General features: G+C 43.6%; 1 protein-coding gene across 5 annotated transcripts in view; it reads left to right on the top strand.

The window, feature by feature from the left end:
• AFF3 (AF4/FMR2 family member 3) overlaps positions 1-20840 on the top strand; it is a 599573-nt gene that overhangs the window by 90051 nt on the left and 488682 nt on the right. For 3 of the 5 annotated variants that reach the window (XM_017947790.3, XM_021925289.2, XM_021925288.2), the window contains 3 exons: positions 6628-6748; positions 8091-8403; positions 8533-8918. In XM_017947790.3, the coding sequence (XP_017803279.1) occupies positions 6628-6748; positions 8091-8403; positions 8533-8918 (820 nt within the window). Of the gene's footprint in view, positions 1-3977; positions 4053-6627; positions 6749-8090; positions 8404-8532; positions 8919-20840 lie in introns of all 5 variants that reach the window. The other 2 variants (XM_009184764.4, XM_009184766.4) reach the window with 1 other exon arrangement.

The raw sequence follows: 20840 nt of genomic DNA on the forward strand, positions 1-20840 counted from the left end.
AATTAGCTGGTGTGGTGGCACGCGCCTGTAGTCCCAGCTACTTGGGAGGCTGAGGCAGAAGAATCACTTGAACCTGGGAGGTGGAAGTTGCAGTGAGCTGAGATCGCACCACTGCACTCCAGCATGGGCAACAGAGTGAGACTCCGTCTAAAAGAAAAAAAGGAAGTAAGGTGGTATGGAGAGGATAACATAACAGCCTCAGAATATACTCCCAAAGGCCGCTTGCTAGTAATCCATGTATTTTGTACCTTTAAGCCCTTCTTCCTTTCCTTGTCCTTAACCTGCCCTTTTCTCAAGACCCAGCTCAAAGCTGGTCTCCTGCAGGAAACAGTGCTGATTCCCTGTGCTACCCCTGCCCGTGCCCTGACCACAGGCTACTCACATTGTTTGCTTGTGAAGGGGTCCCCTTCCTCCTTCTCCCCATTCTCTTTGCCCCAGACTGTTGTCTTCTCATCAGCAGGATGGCTCAATCACAGCCCTGTCTCCCCAGTATCTGACACAGTGGCATTCAGAAAATGCTTTTGGATGAAAGTGAATTGTGTTTTTGTTACTTGAAAAGGACAGTATTTTAAAAACATGCAAAACATGATAACTTTTTCCAAAAGATAGGGGAGAGGTGGTTCATTCTCTTCTCCTTGAATTCCTTTATTTCTTTTTTTTTTTTTTTTTTTTTTTTTTGAGACGGAGTCTCGCTCTGCCGCCCAGGCTGGAGTGCAGTGGCCGGATCTCAGCTCACTGCAAGCTCCGCCTCCCGGGTTCACGCCATTCTCCGGCCTCAGCCTCCCGTGTAGCTGGGACTACAGGCGCCCGCCACCTCGCCCGGCTAGTTTTTTGTATTTCTTAGTAGAGACGGGGTTTCACCGTGTTAGCCAGGATGGTCTCGATCTCCTGACCTTGTGATCCGCCCGTCTCGGCCTCCCAAAGTGCTGGGATTACAGGCTTGAGCCACCGAATTCCTTTATTTCTTAGACCCCCACAACCCTGGAGATAACATTGGTAGTTTGGATAATTTTTAAAAAATAAGAATAAAACATTTTGATGATTCTAGTCGAGGGATACAATTGGCTTCATCTACCCTTGCCTAAAAGTCTCCTCCATGGGAAACGCAGTTTGCTTTGGAGCGAGTGCTCCAAAGCAAACTGCATTTCATCAGATTTCATCAGGCTGCATGTGGATGTGTGTGGTGGGGAGGAGGTTGTCCCTCCTGGCTGGCTGGGTCTGCTGAATCAACCTGTGGCTCAGCCAGAGGGCAGGCTGTCCTGGCTCCAGCACCTTTCTCACCAGTAGGGCAGCCTAGGGAGAGACTGGAGCAGGCTGATGAATGGGTAGCATTTGATAAAAGTAGTGACATCAGTAGCCCTCGCTGGGCAACTTTAGAATCTATCATTTTTAATTTTTTTTAATTCACTCCTCTATCTTCCATTCCACAGTTCTAGGTTACATGGGTCTGCTTTGTGTGTGTGCTGTGGAAAGAGACTGATTTCTGTCTTTTGTCAGTTGGGGGCTGTAAACAATTGTAACAGCTGAGACTTTATTCCAGAATTCTCCTATGGTTCTCTCTGTCTGACTGGGAAATAGCTTGCCTTACTTCATTTATTCCTGTTTTGCCTCTGTGGGGCTCATGTTAACTAGTTCTCACTATTGGGCTTGTAGACATCAGGGTTTAGGAGGTGCCACCACTTGTTGGCTCCAGGGTAGCTCCTGTTCTCTGGGCAGAGCTGAGTAAGGTACTTTGGACATTGCTGTTCCTTCTACACAGTGTCTCTTTATGACATTGTTTTGCTGATCAAACTCTTATCCTAAGTTTCTTGATCTTTATAAAAGTTAACCCAGTCATAATATTCACCATCACTGTCTTTCTCCAATGGGCATTGTGAGGATAATTAAGGGACATATAGGTGAAATGTTTTGAGCTCAATGGAAGAGAGAAGCCATCAGGCTCATAGATGTTACTTTTACTTAGTTTCATGCTGTTACCATATGATCAAGAATAGATGAATTTTGGAAATGATGACGGTTTCATGTTTAGACATCTATTTCTACTCAACCACCATCATTGGCCTTGGCTGGAGCTCTACAAGATACCTCAATTTATAGATTTAAAAAAGTGAGAAATGATCAAAAATGTTTTTTACTACATTTTTATTTGCTATTTAAAAAAAAATTCTAAAAAAATAAATAGGTCTTTTTTTTTTGAGATGGAGTCTCGCTCTGTTGCCCAGGCTGGAGTGCAGTGGTGCGATCTCGGCTCACTGCAAGCTCCGCCTACCGGGTTCACGCCATTCTCCTGCCTCAGCCTCCCGAGTAGCTGGAACTACAGGCGCCCACCACCATGCCTGGCTAGTTTTTTGTGTTTTTTAGTAGAGACGGGGTTTCACCGTGTTAGCCAGGATGGCCTCGATCTCCTGACCTCGTGATCCGCCCATCTCGGCCTCCCGAAGTGCTGGGATTACAGACTTGAGCCACTGTGCCCGGCCTAAATAGGCCCTTTAAAAGGAGTTTATTAAAAAGGTTCATTTTTCTGGGAATGTTATACATCTGCAACAAATAATAATATTGAAGCAGTTGGCTACCTCCAATTTCATGCAAAATAAATACATTTGGTGACATACATTTGAGGAATGTGATTTTTATAATTTTTATGGAAATAGGAACAACTTTACAGATGATAGAAGTTTTTCCCATCTGCTGGTAACAAAGAAACATAACTCATAACGTGTGGCACATTTTGAGTTTAATGTATATGTTGGCATGCCGGGAATCGGAATTCTCTTAGACCTAAGTCAGCCATCCCAGGGGAAGCTGACCTGACTTTCAGCTTGTCAGGGGAAAGCTTTCTTTGCTTTTAAAGCATGATCTTCACATTGCTCAAATGGCAGAGGGATGAAGAGGGCTAAGCTTTCATGGCAAGAGATGAAGAGAGAGGCACTCTGCAGGCTGGTGAGCACCGGCACGATTTTCACTTGTAATTAGTGGAACGGGGGCTCACTGTCGAGAAGCTACTGTCTTTATGAGTCAAAACATTTAGTATTGGTGGAAAGGTGAGAGTTCAGACACTTAGGGAGATACAGGGGGTGGGAAGCCCAGCCTTTCTCTTACAGTGACAGCCGCTTTAAGCAAGTGACGTTTTAGCTGCCTAGCTAGCCATGAAATGACATGTGGTGGGGGGGCTTGTGGTTCTAGTTAAGGAATGGGTGGGTTAGTTTTAAGAAGCAGTTCAGTAGAGGCTACAGAGCCGCCCACCAAGGAAGGAGGAGAGAAACCAAAGGGAAGACCTTGCCTTTCTTTTCGAGTTTCCTTTCCTCTCCTTTGAAGAAGTGGGGACGTTGCCATTTTGGGTCATCCTGGCTTCACCTTAGGGTGTGGAAGCATGGCACAAGCAGGATGGCCGGCCCCTGAAAAGACGGCTAGTGGATTTCCATTAGTAGATTATGAGTAAGTGGTCCTGAGGGTGTCCACTCCTTCTTGGTCTTAGGAGCTGTAGGCTGGTTATGTGGGTAGAACCTCATTAGTGGATTTTATCTAGCAATCTGGATGCTTTAGAAGGCATCTTGGAGTGCTTTGGGGGTATCTTTCAGCTTAAAGGGGTTGGGGGATGAGGCAGGTTTAAAGAGGAGCCTCTTTTCTCTCACCTCCAACTTCTTCAGAGTAGGACATGACTGACAACTCCCAGACCCTGGAAATGTATTGGGTCCGATATCTGCCTGATTAATTTTGGTTTTTATCCTATTGCCTTTGTCTTAAACATTTAAGCCACACTGAAAAATAAGTGGAGTGTATGAATCTGTTTTCAGGGCTGCGTCTACTGTGGTCCCTTCCTTTGTTCATCTTGCCTCCCGTTCTGTCCCCTCTGGGATTCTGGATCCCTTCCCCTTGGCCTCTGGAAAATATGCAGACAGACTTGTGCACGCTAAGCTCCTCAAGGCTAATCAGGTTTAAAGTGCTTCCCCTTCTTGTGCTGTTTATATTTCTTGCAGGGGTGAAGACATCTTAAACCAGAGGAATGACTCTCTAGTTGTGGAATTTCAGTCATCAGCCAGCAGATGCAGGAGGTATTATTTTGGGCATGGGGGCTTTCTGAGAAGCCCTGAAATCATTCTCAATGACCACCTGCCTGCTCCATCTTACATAAGGCCACTCTGTGCATCACACTGGTCTTGTGTGTCTGGTTGAGTTGACCTGACTGGGGGCAACAAGCATGGGTGTGGGAGTCCCTGTGTGTATGGGAAGAGGGAAGAGTTATGATGCATGCTGTGCAAGCCTTTTTTTTTTTTTTTCTTTTGAGACGGAGTCTCGCTCTGTCGCCCAGGCTGGAGTGTGGTGGCGAGATCTTGGCTCACTGCAAGCTCCGCCTCCCGGGTTCACGCCATTCTCCTGCCTCAGCCTCCCGAGTAGCTGGGACTACAGGCGCCCGCCACCACGCCCAGCTAATTTTTTGTATTTTTAGTAGAGACGGGGTTTCACCGTGTTAGTCAGGATGGTCTCGATCTCCTGATCTCGTGATCCGCCCGCCTCAGCCTCCCAAAGCGCTGGGATTACAGGCGTGAGCCACCGCGCCCGGCCGCTTTTTGTTTTTTAACTGCAGGTGTCAATATTGTTCCAAAAGCTAGAAGTTCATAATGAAACTAGAATTCTCCTGTTGATTAAAGACTACTTCATATCCATCCATAGTGTGGGTCATATGTCCTCAGAGCAGTCTCCATTTGATATCCGTGGAATGTTTGTGAAAGCCGGGGTTTCATATTACAGATGTCCACAAGCAGGGCAGGACCTTCATACCCTCTGCTGGGAACTGGAAGTCTGGTTCTGTGAATAAGAGTGTCTTTCCCATCTCCCACCTTCCTTAGGCTGGTCGCTGTCAGTCACCACAGCTGCCCCAGAGAGTTCTTAGTGATCAGTGATCATGATGCTAGAGCTGTGAGCCTCCCAGTTGGTAGAAGATACCAGAGGCTGCAGTCCCCGTTATATGAAGGTCACTGGTTGGACTCCCAAATCTAATAACTGTGGGTAATATACTAAGGATGAATTAAAATGCTAATAGGCTCCATGTTCTGGATATCGTTACATTCCCTAATCTTAAATTTAAATTAAATGCCTTAGGTGCTGCAGCAGCTTTGCCAGAAGCGTGTTTAGCATCGCATCACCCCTTACACAGCAAATTTAAAGTGCACCCCAGCCACGCGGGCAGAGTTAGGATAAGCAATATTTATTTCACAATAATTTGTGTGTCCCCTACAGCGACATGATACAAATACTCTCTGTTTTACTAAAGATAATCATTTGGCTTTAAAAAATCACAATTTTTATAAGTTCCTTTGAACCCACCGATCCTTTTATTATTAACAATATTTTATTAGCAATATGTTGGATTCTGTGGCACCTAAAGCTACTCCAAAGCCATTTTATAGATTACCTTCACATTTAAGCCTTATAACAGTGCCATGAAACACCCCTGCTTTATAATGAAGTCACTAAGGCGTAAAGAGACCGAGTGCCTTTTCCATCCCCCTGTCGCTGATTTGGGGAGAACCACATTTTGCAAGTGAGTGTCCCGACTCCCAGCTGAGCGTCTGCCCACTAGACCAAGTGGGAGCTGGAAGCAGAATGATGGCCAGGTCACTGAACCCACCTGCTTCTGCTGGGAAACGAGGACAGAGCTCATCTTAAGGGATCTGTAAGCGCTTTTCGTTGGGTAGCATTGGTTCTGTTGTCTACATGGAGGCCAGATTTCTTTATCCAGGGAGCCAGAAAAACAAGTGCATTTCCTTCCTTCAGTAAACAGGTCACTTCCTCATCACTAGTTGAATTAGCCCCCTTGTTTTCTCCTTATTAGGGGGAAGGAACACTTTATTTCTTCCTCATTTCTTCCAGTTGTCTGGTGCCTGGCCACTTCATAATTGTATTTTGAGAGAAGAGATATTAATTTTCTTCAACAAAAGGCCGAGTTCCTTGATGACACAACATAATTCAATTTCCGTTCTCTCCCCTCATTGCCTGCACCCCTTCCTCCTGGCACATTTTTCATAGTTAGGAGGAGCGATAGTGTCAAATATATCAGAAGGAAGAATTGATTCAGTAGTCGTTTGACGGCTTGACTGATTAACAGAGATCAGAAGAAGACTCATAACTGTGAAAACCACTGCAGCACGGAGTTTTAACAGCTCTTTAGGGAGCTAGTTAATGAAAGAATCCCTACAGACACAGCCATGCAAAAAGAAAGAAAGAAAGAAAAAGAACAGGAGCATTCCCGTATAACACTCAGAAGCTCTGTCATAGAGAAAATATGCTCATAATTTCTATTTACACATCACTGTAATTACCGTCTGCCTTAAGATTACGTTCAGTCTTCTCCTGTCAAAGTTGCTTAGATTGTTCCTCTTTCACACACCAGGAAGAGAAACCTAGTACTGGTTGGAACTGGTCCTGAGGATTCTTTTTCCCCCGAAGCATGTAATTGTTAGACACCCCAGCACACTGCCTGATTACTCTGGCTTTTGTCTTGTCCGTGTTCTTGTTATCATCACCATTTGTCCACGAACCAGACTTCTGCACTCACATGAGTGTTACGTCGGGCTTTACAGTTTAATTTGTGTGTGTGGTTGTTCTGTCTTCTTTCTCCTGATGCAGTGTCTATGAGCCAGATAGAAATGCATTACGGAGGAAAGAACGAGAAAGAAGAAATCAAGAAACTCAACAGGATGACGGCACGTTTAATTCTAGTTACTCTCTCTTCAGTGAGCCCTACAAGGTAGACGGTTTTCAGTTGTTCATCTCTACCTTTCACTTGTTTCTCTCACTCCCTGTGAAGGTGGCCTTGACTAAAAGAATTGGCTGACCACACTTCACTGCATCTTCTGTCTGTTCAGCCCGGGGAAGACAGCTCAGCCACCAAGTGCAGGGTCTTCCCCCAGAAATTGAGGTGTGTGGTTCACATGGCTTTACTGGCTACTCCCTCAGTAACATGCAACTTTTGTTTACTATTGACACCTGCTTGCTGTGATTTTTATTAATAATACAGACTTCATCTCTGCATTAACATATCAAGGTCAATCCCATTTGTTATGTTTTCTCAGATCGTAGGAAAACAAACACTATTAGAAGGAGGTTGTGTTACATAGTTGTCGTACATGGATCACGCTAGGATTAGAGTACCTGTTAGGGCTAATGAGAAAGAAAGTCTAAGATTATTTCTCATTTTTACCAAAGACCAGAAATATAACCTTGCTTCCAAAATGAAATGTCATCCCAGATTTCACAAATACCTTAGGCTGCGTGGAGCTCTGGGTTATTCCAGCTTCCTGCACGTTTAGCCCATGTTCCTTTAAGCTTCACATTGACATCTCTTGCCTGTCATTCTGGATTTCTGGCAAGAATGATATTTAGACTAATCCTGAGCCAAATCTGAATTTTCAAGTAAAACTTCTAATGGGACAATTACAGGACAATCCAATCATAGAAAGACTTAATCCAGGTCATTTTTTAAAGTTGTAATAGTTAATTTTCCTGATTTCCAGGTAATCTGTTTTAGCTGCAACACTCACAAGACCAAGGATCAATCCCCCTGCTCCTTTTTATTTTTTGAGACGGAGTCTCCTTCTGTCGCCCGGGCTGGAGTACAGTGGCGCAATCTCAGCTCACTGCAACCTCTGCCTCCCAGGTTCAAGTGATTCTCCTGCCTCAGTCTCCTGAGTAGCTGGGACTACAGGAGCCCGACACCACACCCTGCTAATTTTTGTATTTTTAGTAGAGACAGGGTTTCGCTGTGCTGGTCAGGCAGGTCTCAAACTCCTGACCTCAGGTATTCTGCCCACCTTGGCCTCCCAAAGTGCTGGGATTCCAGGCATGAGCCACTGTGCCTGGCCGGATAGATGCCTTTTTATGCACCCCGAGGCCATTACAGGCTTCCTATCCTGTTGCATCCCCAGGTGCTGACAGACACCTTCAGAGACGATGAGGATTTCGATTTCATCTCTCAGATCTCATTCCACGTGTGACAACCCTGACTCTGTGATTGATAAGGGCACCTGTCCATTATCTCCCGTGTTTCTGTTGTCTCTAACAATAGCGTGGATATGTTTTTCTTTCTCCAGACTAACAAGGGGGATGAACTGTCCAACCGGATCCAGAACACTTTAGGCAATTATGATGAAATGAAAGACTTTTTAACTGATAGATCCAATCAGAGTCATCTCGTCGGAGTTCCCAAACCTGGGGTTCCTCAGACTCCTGTGAACAAGATCGATGAACATTTTGTTGCAGATTCAAGAGCCCAGACCCAGCCCTCATCTATTGGTAGCACTACAACTTCCACACCAGCAGCTGTCCCCGTGCAGCAGACTAAGAGAGGCACTATGGGCTGGCAGAAGGCTGGGCACCCACCCTCCGACGGCCAACAGAGAGCAAGTAAGCACAGGCACAGCTTGCTTAGTTTGCACAAATCTGCTAAAACCCAGAGAACCTTAATAAAAAAATAAAATCCCCGTGTATCGAGCCCCTCATCCTTATCTTCCTCTTCTTCTTCTTCCAACTCAGCACAACAGGGCTCTCTCAGGACCTTGCTTGGAGATGGTGTTAGCAGACAGCAGCCGCGGGCCAAACAAGTGTGCAATGTGGAGGTGGGCCTTCAGACCCAGGAGAGACCACCTGCCATGGCGGCCAAGCACAGCAGCAGCGGACACTGTGTTCAGAACTTTCCTCCATCCCTAGCTTCAAAACCCAGCCTGGTCCAGCAGAAACCGACCGCGTACGTGCGGCCGATGGACGGCCAAGATCAGGCCCCTGATGAGTCTCCTAAGCTGAAGTCATCTTCAGAAACCAGTGTGCACTGCACATCGTACAGGGGAGTCCCCGCCAGCAAGCCGGAGCCGGCCAGAGCCAAGGCCAAGCTCTCCAAGTTCAGCATCCCCAAGCAGGTGGAGGTGAGTCTTTATCGGCACCGTTCACATGCAACTGCGTAGTTGCAAGTGGCAGCTTGACCCTTGTGAATTCAGTTTCCGTGTTTCTTGTTTTTCAGTGATGGGGTTGACTTCATGTGGAAGGATTTGTAGCAGTCATTAAAAGGGGAGGCAGACTTACATAATGATGTCTTAAAAATCTCAAATTTATTATAAATGAAATTTTTAGAGTTCCAGCAAATGCAGTTGTGTGTGTATGTATTAGTTAGGGAAGGAATGTCCCCTTCAGTATAGTTTGAGAATTTTCTTCTGAACAGCTAGTGTTCACTGAGGTATGAATAAAATTAAGAAATAAGTGAATAAGTGATTCAGAAATAAGAAAAGCACTTACAGGCTATAATTCAGTATCTAAATAGGTAAATTTTTATGTGAAAGAGTTCCAGAACTCTTTTAACATTTTTGTGTTTTGAAATATTTTAACACAAACTTTACCAAGTAAACCTCATAATAGTTTTTTAATTAATTGTTTAAATTATTCAACTTTGAACATGGTGAATTATTCAAATATTTTAGAAATCCTGTCCTGTCTCAGACCGTATTCCAAATTGATGATGGTTGTGAAGAGTACATGAAGAAAAAAATATGACCATGCATACATATTTTTCGCTGTGATATGGTATACTAACTAAAATTAAATGTGAGTTCTAGAACATTATACTTAGGAACTGTTCAGTTTTTTGTTTTTAACATATTCTTTAAAGACTGAGTAACATTGTGGCCAGAATATTCTTTTTATCTTAATAACCAAATGAAATCAATGATTTGACATTTGTTGTTGCATTTTTGACAAGACTGAGCTTAAACATTTCTGAACTATCATCTCAGAGATCACCATGGACTGATAGGGAGATCAACATATCACCCTTAGAGAAGACCTCTTTTTTAATCTATGAGATGTTTACACTGGTTTTGCAGAGAAAATTAAGTGACATGTATACCGTAATTTTTTTTAAATTACACTTTTATGATAGATTCTAGAAAATGTTCACTTGGAATTAATGGAAGCAAAATGTAATTTCTATAGGCATTTATGTTTTTAAAAGTTTGTAGGAAACACACATACATAACACCTTACAAAACTGAATTCATCAGGCTGTTTGATTCATCATCATCAAATGACTGGTAGCAGCAAATAAATTCCGGTGTATCCTTAAGCAGTGGTGACTAACTTTTACAACCACCAGGAATCCCTGCATTATTTCAGTCTCAATTGACTTCTTGTTAAAATGGTTTTTATCTACCAGAGAAACTTCAGATTTATTAGGTAATAATTTACATGTTTGTTTATTTTGGAATTCAGTGAGTTCATAAAACTCTAGTTAAAACAAAAAAGATGAATTTTTGATTGCCAGTAAAGCCTTAAGCAGATAACTGTGCAGTTTTTATGAGGCTTTTGGGTATGTCATTAATAACCTGGACACTTTCAGGATGCCCTTTAAGAACTCAGATTGGAAAGAACATACTGTGTACGGTGTCTGGTTAGCAGAGAGAGCAGGGGATGCCTCAGACAGAGACTCATGCTGAGAGAAATCAGAGCTTTTCTATGGGAAGTGTTCCATTTCCCTTATATGCAGTGACATTGAACTAGCGAGCCTGCCCTCTTCCTAACATTTTGTCCTGAATATTTCAAAAAGGCCAAACATTCTTTGATAGAGAAGAGATAAGAGGTGTTGTCTGTAGAACAAAGTTAAAAATTGGTGGGTGGGTTCTTTTTTTTATTGGTGAAGGGGGGTGCAGTATTTATTTTAGTAAAAAGCACTGCATATTAGGAGAAATATTGTAATTTGAACCTTATAATACTTGTCTGGGCTCACTCCCACAATAAAAACATGACTAAATTTCACAGTTAGCAGTCGAGTAGTAAGTTACTTCTACCCTTCAAACTCAGAGATTTTTGTTGACAGTATTCCAAGAGAAGATTAAGAAATATTCTTTTGCAGGCACATTATTCAATATTTATAGTCTGTTCCAATAAAATCCACAATCAGGCCAGGCACAGTGGCTCATTCCTGTAATCCCAGTACTTTGGGAGGCTGAGGTGGGAGGATTGCTTGAGGCCAGAGTTCAAGACCAGCCTGGGCAACATAGTGAGACCCCATCTCTACAAAAATTAAGTGAGAAAATAAAATTCACAATCGTCACATAGAAGCCGAAGAATTTTATCAACCAGATTTTACTTTTGAGAGAATAAATATTTTTATTTTTTAAAAGAGGTAAAACAATTTAATGTGACAAACCATTTCAAAAATATTCATGTGAATATTTTTGAAAATAAGGATACTGCAGGTGTGAAAATCTCCTCTCAATAGTACAGACATTAATTTCCAGTGAGGTAGAGAAGGTGTTTTTCAGGGAAATTTCCAAAGAAAGTGACCTACAAGGTTATTACTTGACTATGGTGTTTCAGGATGTTAGCTACAGAGCAAGACTTATCACAGTGTGAAGAATTTGGGGGTTGGAAGGGTTAGGTAAAAGTGACATAGAAACAAGGAGGGTCATGCAAAAATAGCTGTTTGGCATTGTATAGGTACATTCCTCATAAGAAAATCAGATTAATGACTAGGTGCAATGCGATGAGAATTTTTTTTTTTTTTATTGTAAGATGTAATCTCTGCCTCCAAGAAATTTACATTAACTGAATAAATTAGACTCCAGCACATAGCTTTTAATTTGCAGTTTCTCTCATTTACAGTCCAAATTAAGTTTAAAATTGGCCTTTTAGTCCTAGGAAAATTCCCTCACCTTCATTACCCTTGTAGTAGAAAAACAATTCTGTATTATTTTTAAAAATTGGGGAAATCTGAATCCCTTTTGCCTGGTTTTACACGTCATAAACTCTTCATTCTTTCCCTTACAACATCGGCACCCTACCTGCTGCTATGGCAAATTATTTGCAATAATTCCTGAGTCTTCAATAATAGGTAATTAGTGCAGAAAAATCCAGTGCAATTTGATGTGGAAGTTAAAGACCTCAAGAGAATTCCTTAACTCATACACCTGCCTCTTGGCTGGCTTTTCCCGACTCAGTTTTGTGTTTAATGAAAAACATATTTTCGTTGTTGTAGCTGAGTCTTTTATTCTGAACACCGCCCCTCATTAAGTGAGCCTCCCTGGGAGTGCCCCCTGGAAGGGTGTCTACAGTTAGGTGAGAGACCAGGGACTAACGAATGGCCAAAGCAGGCCCTCTAGAATGTTCTAGGGCCCGGCACACTGAATTTTATTTCGGACTGAAGTGAATTATTTTTTGTTTCACACGCACACACAAATTAGTATTTTGTGCTCAGCGTGTAATTCCAGATCCAAACACTGGGGACAGTTAACCTAGAGAGGCAGATACAGTTTTGTGGGACCTCAAATTTGCGTAGTCTTGGGGACCTTCTTTAGGAATAAAGGAATAGAAAATATCTCACCCTTGCCATTATTTCAAAAAAATGTAACTGTGTTAACACAGTACCACCCCCACCCCACCCCCAACTCCCCTGGGCCTTGGAGACCCTGAGGCTTAAGCATCATTAACTTCATAGTGTATCTGTCTTTGGCTCATGGAATAATATAAAATCATTACTAAGATGATCATTTTAGATTTGAAAAAAAGTTATATTAGCCTACACTTGGTAGAATTTAAAAATACGTATGTATATGTTAGGTGATGGGGCCAGGGCACAAAAATAGGACAGTGGCGTGCAAAACCTAACATGTAGAGCCAGTGAGACAACACAGGAGTGTCCTGGGCCTTTTGCAGTCGGTGGTTTGACAAGTTACAGCTTCAGCGGTATATTCCAAAACCTACACATTATAGTTTGCTGTTTGCAATTTAATAAGTAGTGATAGTTTGAAACTGCTGTTGCAGAGGGCTCCAGTGGCTGGGAACAGAATTCATTTGATAAGCCAGGGAAGCAAAGGAAGCCAGGAGCTGCTGCCCATAGCTTAGTCAGTGGTAAGGAAAGGGACACCTGAATTTGAATATCAGTCAGTAGACTGTGATATCCTAGATGTTTTCTTAGTGGTTGATAATTGATCTATAAGAACAGAGAGGCCGGGCGCGGTGGCTCAAGTCTGTAATCCCAGCACTTTGGGAGGCCGAGGCGGGTGGATCACGAGGTCAGGAGATCGAGACTATCCTGGCTAACATGGTGAAACCCCGTCTCTACTAAAAATACAAAAAACTAGCCAGGCGTGGTGGCGGGCGCCTGTAGTCTCAGCTACTTGGGAGGCTGAGGCGGGAGAATGGCATGAACCCGGGAGGCGGAGCTTGCAGTGAGCCGAGATCACGCCACTGCACTCCAGCCTGGGAGCACAGCGAGACTCCGTCTCAAAAAAAAAAAAAAAAAAAAAAAAAAAACAGAGAAACCATTTGTGGTTGATCAGAATTTTATTTGTTAAAATAAGTAATTAAATAGTCTAAGATGTATTGATGAATCATAGAATTTTCATGAAGGGCATTTTAAAATCGCCGTTTATGCCATGAAAAAGAATAGAAAGATGAAGCACTGTGATTCCATAAAATAGCTTCCTAGAAAAGCAATTAACTGATTTTTTCTAAAGTTCACAGAAGATAAATGATGTAGGCTTCCTATTTCCTGTCACTCTTGGTTACCTTTGTATGAAAATGGATTTCTTCCAAATTAAAGTCGGCACCAGCCTGTCGGGCAAAAAAGGCATCTGTAAAGCAATGTGTACATTACATATTCATGCCAGTAGAATTTCTTAATTACATTTGAGATGTATAATGTTTTCAAATTGAAGTATTCTATCTGATTGCTCCTGGAAGAAATGAGGGTGTGTGGCAAGCCTGGAGACTCAGTTTCCCCACCTGTCGTGGTGTCGTCTTTCCCATCACCCTCGCTCACCCATGGCAGTTGGAGGCCACATCCAGCAGGACAGCATGGCATAGCAACAGCACTGATGGTTACGCTCTGCGCTTCCTCCTGTCTGCTCGATGGGCAGTTTCCGTCCTCTTAGAACGTGGAGTGCCTGTACTGCATATACCTGGAAGAGCGGAGACCCAGACCTTGATCTCAGATGCTGGAGGGAAGCACGTGGTTTCTGTAGTTTGGATGGGTGATTCTGAAGGTCGTAATGAAGACTGGCAAGTGGAAATATTTCCACATTTTCCAGTCCTTTTATGGTCGGCCAGTGGGGTCTTAAAAGGTAAGGCACTTGGACTGGGTGCGGTGGCTCACGCCTGTAATCCCAGCACTTTGGGAGGCCGAGGCAGGTGGATCACGAGGTCAGGAGATGGAGACCATCCTGGCCAACATAGTGAAACCTCGTGTCTACTAAAAATACAAAAATTAGCTGGGCGTGGTGGTGCATGCCTGTAATCCCAGCTACTCAGGAGGCTGAGGCAGGAGAACTGCTTGAACCCAGGATGCAGAGATTGCGGTGAGATGAGATCGCGCCACTGCAGTCCAGCCTGGGCGACAGAGTGAGACTCCATCTCAAAAAAACCAAAAACCAAAACCAAAACAAAACAAAAAGGTAAGGCACTTAACGTGAAAAAACTTCAGTTTCAGTTTCTGTAGTCTTGTGATGAGAAATTTGAAGAAAATGCATTCCAATGTATCCTGTTGTGTGAAGGTGCTAGAGACCTTTTCCTTTCTCTTTCCTCTCTGGGCTTCTTCAGATTTACATCATTAAGCCAAGTTTTCTAGCCTTAAGGGTGGGAAACCACCACTGACCGGGAGGCGTGGAGGGCGGGACCTGGAGGGAGATTATTAGCAAGCCCACTTTATTTTCCATGCTTTCTCAGTTCTCAGAAAGCTTTCTCCCCCGGAGAGCGTCTGAACAGGTTACAGGGCTGCTTTCCCTTCAGCTGCAGCCTCCTGGGCCCGAGCTGCGCACCTGGAGCTGCTCAGGAACCCCTGGGCCTCTGCGTTTGGAGTCAGTTGAAAGTGACGTGTGATCCTGTATTTCTGCCACCCAGAAAGGAGGTATCACTCTTCCAGTTTCGTGAGAAAAGCCTCTTCTTGTGTATTTCATCCTTTCTTTGGTCAGAAATCTTGTGCAGTCTTTCAGCTACACAGGGAAGAGGTAGAATGCTGTGGAATGGGTGCAGCTATGGAGACCAGCAAGCACTGGGCCTGCTACCTGTCAGCCGAGTGACGGGGAGCAAGTGGTTTACTTCCTCAGGGCCTCAGTTTCCTTATGTGTGAGGTGGAGAGCATGGTAATGATACCTGCTTGGCAGAGTTATTGCAGCAGCGGGGAGTGAATGAGACGTATGTAATGTGCTTAGCACAGTGGTAACATAGTAAGCGTTTGGTAAATATTGGCTACATTTCTGTTATTTAAACACCTTTGAAAGAAAAGCAAACAAAATAGAAAAGCGAGTATATTGTTGAGAGTGATTTTATGTGTGTGTGTGTGTGTGTGTGTGTGCGTGCGCGCTAGAGAGAGAGGAAATTCTGAAAGTTCCTTTGTATTAGACATAACTAAAATCTTGAAAACCGAGATTATCCTGGATTAATATCACAAAGCCTGAGTAGCGTGATTCTTCCTTATTTGATGCTAACCCCCTCCTGAGATTTTATTTTCCAGTCTGAGATCACCTTTTCTCTCTTTTTCTGTGTATTTGTTTTTTTCTGAGCTATTATTATCTATAGGGGAACCTATCACATGAGAGCTTTATTAATCAAATGAAATGCTAAATAAACACAATTGGAGCTGAGGACAAGTAGTAAAATGTTCACAGAGTAAGCATTTAGAATGACTTGTTGAGACAGATCTGTTTGAAGCCACAGTGTATTAAATAGTGTGTTTAATTGGGCTGAGCAGTAGGATCACTTATCTCCACATGATTAACCGGCATTAGCAATACATTTACAGTAGATGAAAATGGAGTCTCCCTGGTGCTGTTCGCAGATCCCATTCCATAGCTACGCATGTGACAGGCACCCGTGGACCGTGCCTGGATACTCCTGTTGCTGTTCTGACTAAAGGGTGGGCTGTGGGACCGAGAGATGCCTCTGGAAGTGATACTGACTGGAACCCCTCTGTCTGCTGTAAGTGGCCCGGTTCTACAGCAAAGCGAGGAGTGTGGGTTCTAGAGCTGGAACGTCTGAGTTTCTTCACTCCATTTCCTGGCCAGATGGCCGGGTGCCTCAGTTGCCTCATCTGTGACAGAATCGTGGTAGAACCTACTGAAAGCATTTTTATGACTGTTAGATGAGTTAGTACTTACAGTGCTTAGCACAGTGGCTGGCACGTAGTAAGCCTTCAGAAACAATTCACACTCATAATAATTCCTGTAGGTATTTATAGTGGCTCTGTTTGCTTCGCATTTACCTGCTCCTGTGTCCAACCCCAGATGGGTTGACAGCTCTGAATGTAGAAATTGAAGAGAGGTGGATGAATTTCACTAGATTATAAGTTCCACAAAACCAGGGATTTTTGTTTATTTTGTTCCTTTTTTTACGGTGCTGCTTATTGAAGCATCTCTAATGGTTCCTGGCACATAGTTTGTTCTCAATAGATGCTTATTGGGTGAGTTAATTAATTTAAGGATATGGATGAAAGAAGGTGCTCCCCACCAATCCTGGGCCTCCCCGTGTTGGGGCCTCGGTAATCCCTGCCAGACCTTTATGGGAAGAGAGGAGCCAAACGCTTCCAACATATAATTTATAGCTGCTGTTACAAAGCGAAATAGAAACCGTATTTACTGATGTACGTAAACACAGCACATGTAAAATAAATCTTAGAGCTAGCTGCTGGCCTCAGAAACAAACACTTAACAGGCAGTGCTCTGAGTGGGACGCTATGTCCTCTGCCTCTTTTTCCTTGTTCTTCTTTGTTTGATTTTCATGAGCAGAAGTCCTTGCCCGGGGGTCGTGTGTGCGGGTGTGCTGTGCGTGTGCTCCCACAGATGGTCGTGTTCTCTGGCCACAAGATGATGTGGGAATGAGGAGGGTGATGAGGGGAGCAGAGCAATGTGGGAGAGAGCCCACATTTCCAGCCTGTCTGCCACATGAACTAGGTTTTAACGTACAAAAGACCTAAAATATGCGGAGTTCTTAGAAACACCCGTTGGCCCTGTGGGATGCTGTTTCCCAGAATGTCTCTCGGCGTTTGTCTCTGCATGCCGTTTGGTACTTCACCAATCCTGTTTCTGTCACGTTTCCTCATTCAGTTATTCGTGGGAACGCCACGTTGTTTCGTAATGTTGGCGAGCGTAAGCCGTGTATGTCTCCTGAGGCCCTGTGTATTTGTTGTCTGACAGACGTAACCTTCAGGAATAGCATCTGTGTCCATATAGGCCTTGGCATGTGTTTAATACACACTAAACGGTTGACCCCTTATGTGTGTAACAAAAGGATTAACAGCAGAAGATAGGAAGATGTATGCATTCAGCTATTTCTATAAGCCCTGACAAAAAGTATAGACAGGCCCTCTGCCCACCTCCCCCCCGCATTCTTGGATATCTCCATCAGTGATGAAGGCCACCTCCATCCCCCGAGGGATGCTCGATGCTGTCTGTGGCATCCCTGCTGAGGCTCATGCTGCTACACTGAAACCCCACAGCAGAAGGGGACTGTGCCCTCCTGCGGTGCCTTTTTTGTCTTTGGGCAGCTCTGACCCTTATGCTGATGGACAGATCAACCCTTCTGTAACTCACGCTTCTTAGCTTTGGTCGTGCCCCTGGGATTTCTTAATTGCTGACGATTTCATTTTCATCCATCTCTGATGACTGATTTGTACCTACTAGGTCCTTACTGTGTCCCTCAGGACAGTCCCTCACACAGGATCATGCCGCCCTTTACCAGACAGACGTTAAAGTCAGAGGAGCCTTCCTGTGTCACCATAGCCTACCTGAATTCCTGTTAGAATTTTGATTTTTAGCCCTTTGGCAGTTGACAGTAAGTAGTATGGAGGGAGGAAAAAGCAGAGCAGGGGAAAGAGGGCTGGGGATGCCCATGGGGGTGGAGGGTGGGAGCTGGCTGCAGCATTGAGAGGGTGGCTGGGTCACTGCATTGAGATAGTGAGATGTGAGCAGGAGGACAGTGAGGCTGGGACTTGGTAGAGTTAGCCAGGAAGACATGGCGAGGAGAAGGTACATGCCAGGTGGAGTGGGATGGAGAGCTGGAGCAAAGGCTGAGTGGGAATGTGCGTCCTTACCCAGCAGCGTGCATGGGGTAGAAGAAGTGGCAGGGGAGGCCATGTCTTACAAGGCCTGCCAAGCCTCGGTAAGGACTATGGCTTTACTGTGAGAATTGGGAGCCATTGAAGGGTTTGGAGCAGAGGAGTGTCATGATTTGACATAGGTACGAAAAGAATTGGTTTGGCTGTTGCACAGAGAATGAGCTGTATTGGGGCAAGGGAGAAGTGGGACATGGCTTGGCAGGTTATTGTGCTAATCTAGGGAAGGTGATAGTTGCTGGGGCCATGGGGACAGCAAAGGTGGTAAGATTGGATTCTCTATGTATTTTGAAGGAGAGCCAGTAAGATTGGCTGACAGCTTGGCTGACAGACAGAGAAACTGAGTACAGATATTTGATCTGAGCAAATGAAAGGAAGAAGTCACTATCAACTGAGATGAGAAAAACTATGTGTGAGGCAGGTTTTGGGGGCAAGAGCAAGAGTTCTCTTGCTTACTTGGGCTTACTGAGTTTGAGTTGTCTGTTAGACATCCAAGTGGAGGTGACCCACAAGTCTGGAGTTGGAGAAGGAAATACATATCTGGGTTGGAGGTGTAGATTTGGGAGTTGTGAGCATACGCGTGGCATCTAATGCCTTGAGCCTGGATGCCGTAACCCAGGGAGTGAGGGCAGGTGACGAGGGCTGAGCTGTGGTGTGTTCCTACCTAAAGGGGTCAGTCTGAGGGGAAGGAACCAGCAAAAAAGATAAGAAGGGATCAGTAGGTAGGAAGAAAACAGAGGATAGCACTGGGAAGCCATGAGGAAAGGGGGGTCTCAAGAAGGGAAGGGAGTTATTACCAGGGTCACCTCTGCTGTGTTAGGCTTAGTAACATGGAGGTCAGCATTTCCCTTGATGAGAGTTTTTGGGGCCAATGTCTATTTGGGTTTGAGAGAGAAACGAGAAGAGGCATTAGAGACATTACATACAGTCTTTCTGGAAGTTTTGCCACACAGGACAGCAAAGATTTTGTAGTAATAGGTCTTCATCATAAAAATTTAGATAACATTAAGAACATAAAGAAGGGCTGGGCGCGGTGGCTCAAGCCTGTAATCCCAGCACTTTGGGAGGCCGAGGTGGGCAGATCACAAGGTCAGGAGATCGAGACCATCCTGGCTAACACGGTGAAAACCCGTCTCTACTAAAAATACAAAAAAAATTAGCTGGGCGTGGTGGCGGGCGCCCGTAGTCCCAGCTACTCGGGAGGCTGAGGCAGGAGAATGGCGTGAATCCGGGAGGCGGAGCTTGTAGTGAGCCGAGATCCTGTCACTGCACTCCAGCCTGGGAGACAGAGTGAGACTCCGTCTCAAAAAAAAAAAAAAAAAAAAAACATAAAGAAGAAAAAAATCACCTGTGGTTGTATAATCTGGAAATAATCACATTTAATGTTTTGGTTAAAGAGCAGATCCTTCTGGTCTTTTTTCTGTACTTTGTCTTTCTGATTAAATTGGGATTAAAGCTATTATATTTGGTTATTATCTAATTTATTTTCCTTACTTATTGTAACCACTTTCCCATGTTATTATACAGTTTTTGGCAACATTCAGTGTGTGGTCTTTAGTGGTTCAGCATCTCATTTATTTGAGCTACTTCAGTGATTTTATCCTATAGTTTATTTGTATAATCCTTTTAGTGGTCATCTAAGCTGTTTTCGGTTTTTTCACTATTACCAATTATTCTGCAATGAGTGGCTAAGTAAATTTTGTATATATGTGTGATTTGTTCCTAAGAAAAATTCTTAGACATCCAGTTTATAATTCCAAAGTGAGCAATTCTCATATATAAACCTTTGTGCATTTTTTGTTCATATCCTTTACCCATTTTTCTGTTGAAGTGTTTATATGTATTTTTTCTCACTGAGTTAAGAGTTGTTTAAATATTAAGAAAATCAATCTTTCCTAATTACATTGTAAACAGTTTTCCCAGTTTGTTGATTAACCTTTGCTCTTAGTGGACAAATTAAATTTTGTATCTCTGTCTCTTCCTTTTTGATCTCTTCCTTTGTTAGTATGGTTACAAAGACGGTTACCAAAGATTAGAGTTAAATCTAACATAGTTAAATCTAACTATAAAATAAATAGATGAAAAGTTATCTATCTGAAATTTGTTTTGATATAAGATAAGACTTTAGTTATTTGTTTTTTAAATAGTCAAATCCCAACATAATTGGTTTATTAGTCCATCCTTTTTTTATAATTTCAGCAAGAAAAAAAATGCTTTCTTTTTATGGAATTATAGCCGTAGGTAGGAGTCACCTATGAAGACAATGTCTTGTGAAACTGGAAATCTTAAGTTAAGATGCTCTGTCCTTCCTTCAAGTCCCTAGTGCAAGTCTTACCGCTTCCACCGCCTGCTCCAGCCCCCAAAGTGCTTCCTTTCTTCTCAATTCCCATAATGTCCACATGTATTAAATTACCATATATTATTATGTATTTTTCTTTGGTGTCATCTGATCTCACAGATTTCCTGAGGACAGGCCCCTTCTCGTTTGTCTTTGGGCTGTCATCTTCTAGGACAGCCTAGAGGTCTGGACTTGAGTTTCTGTACCTCAGATATAGGTAGGGTGCACCCTACTTTCACTGGTTCAAATGATGTCAGGCAGATCAGTGACAAAAATAAAGAAGAACACTAGAATGAGGTTCAAGCATAGCATATAATCTGACCCAGGCTCGATCTCCATCCACTTACCAGACCTCTTGCCATTTCCTTAAACCGTCATTTTCTTTCATGCCTTTCTGTCTTTGCTTCTGCCTGG

The sequence above is a fragment of the Papio anubis genome, chromosome 14, assembly GCF_008728515.1.
Source record: "Papio anubis isolate 15944 chromosome 14, Panubis1.0, whole genome shotgun sequence".
Classification (NCBI taxonomy): domain Eukaryota; kingdom Metazoa; phylum Chordata; class Mammalia; order Primates; family Cercopithecidae; genus Papio; species Papio anubis.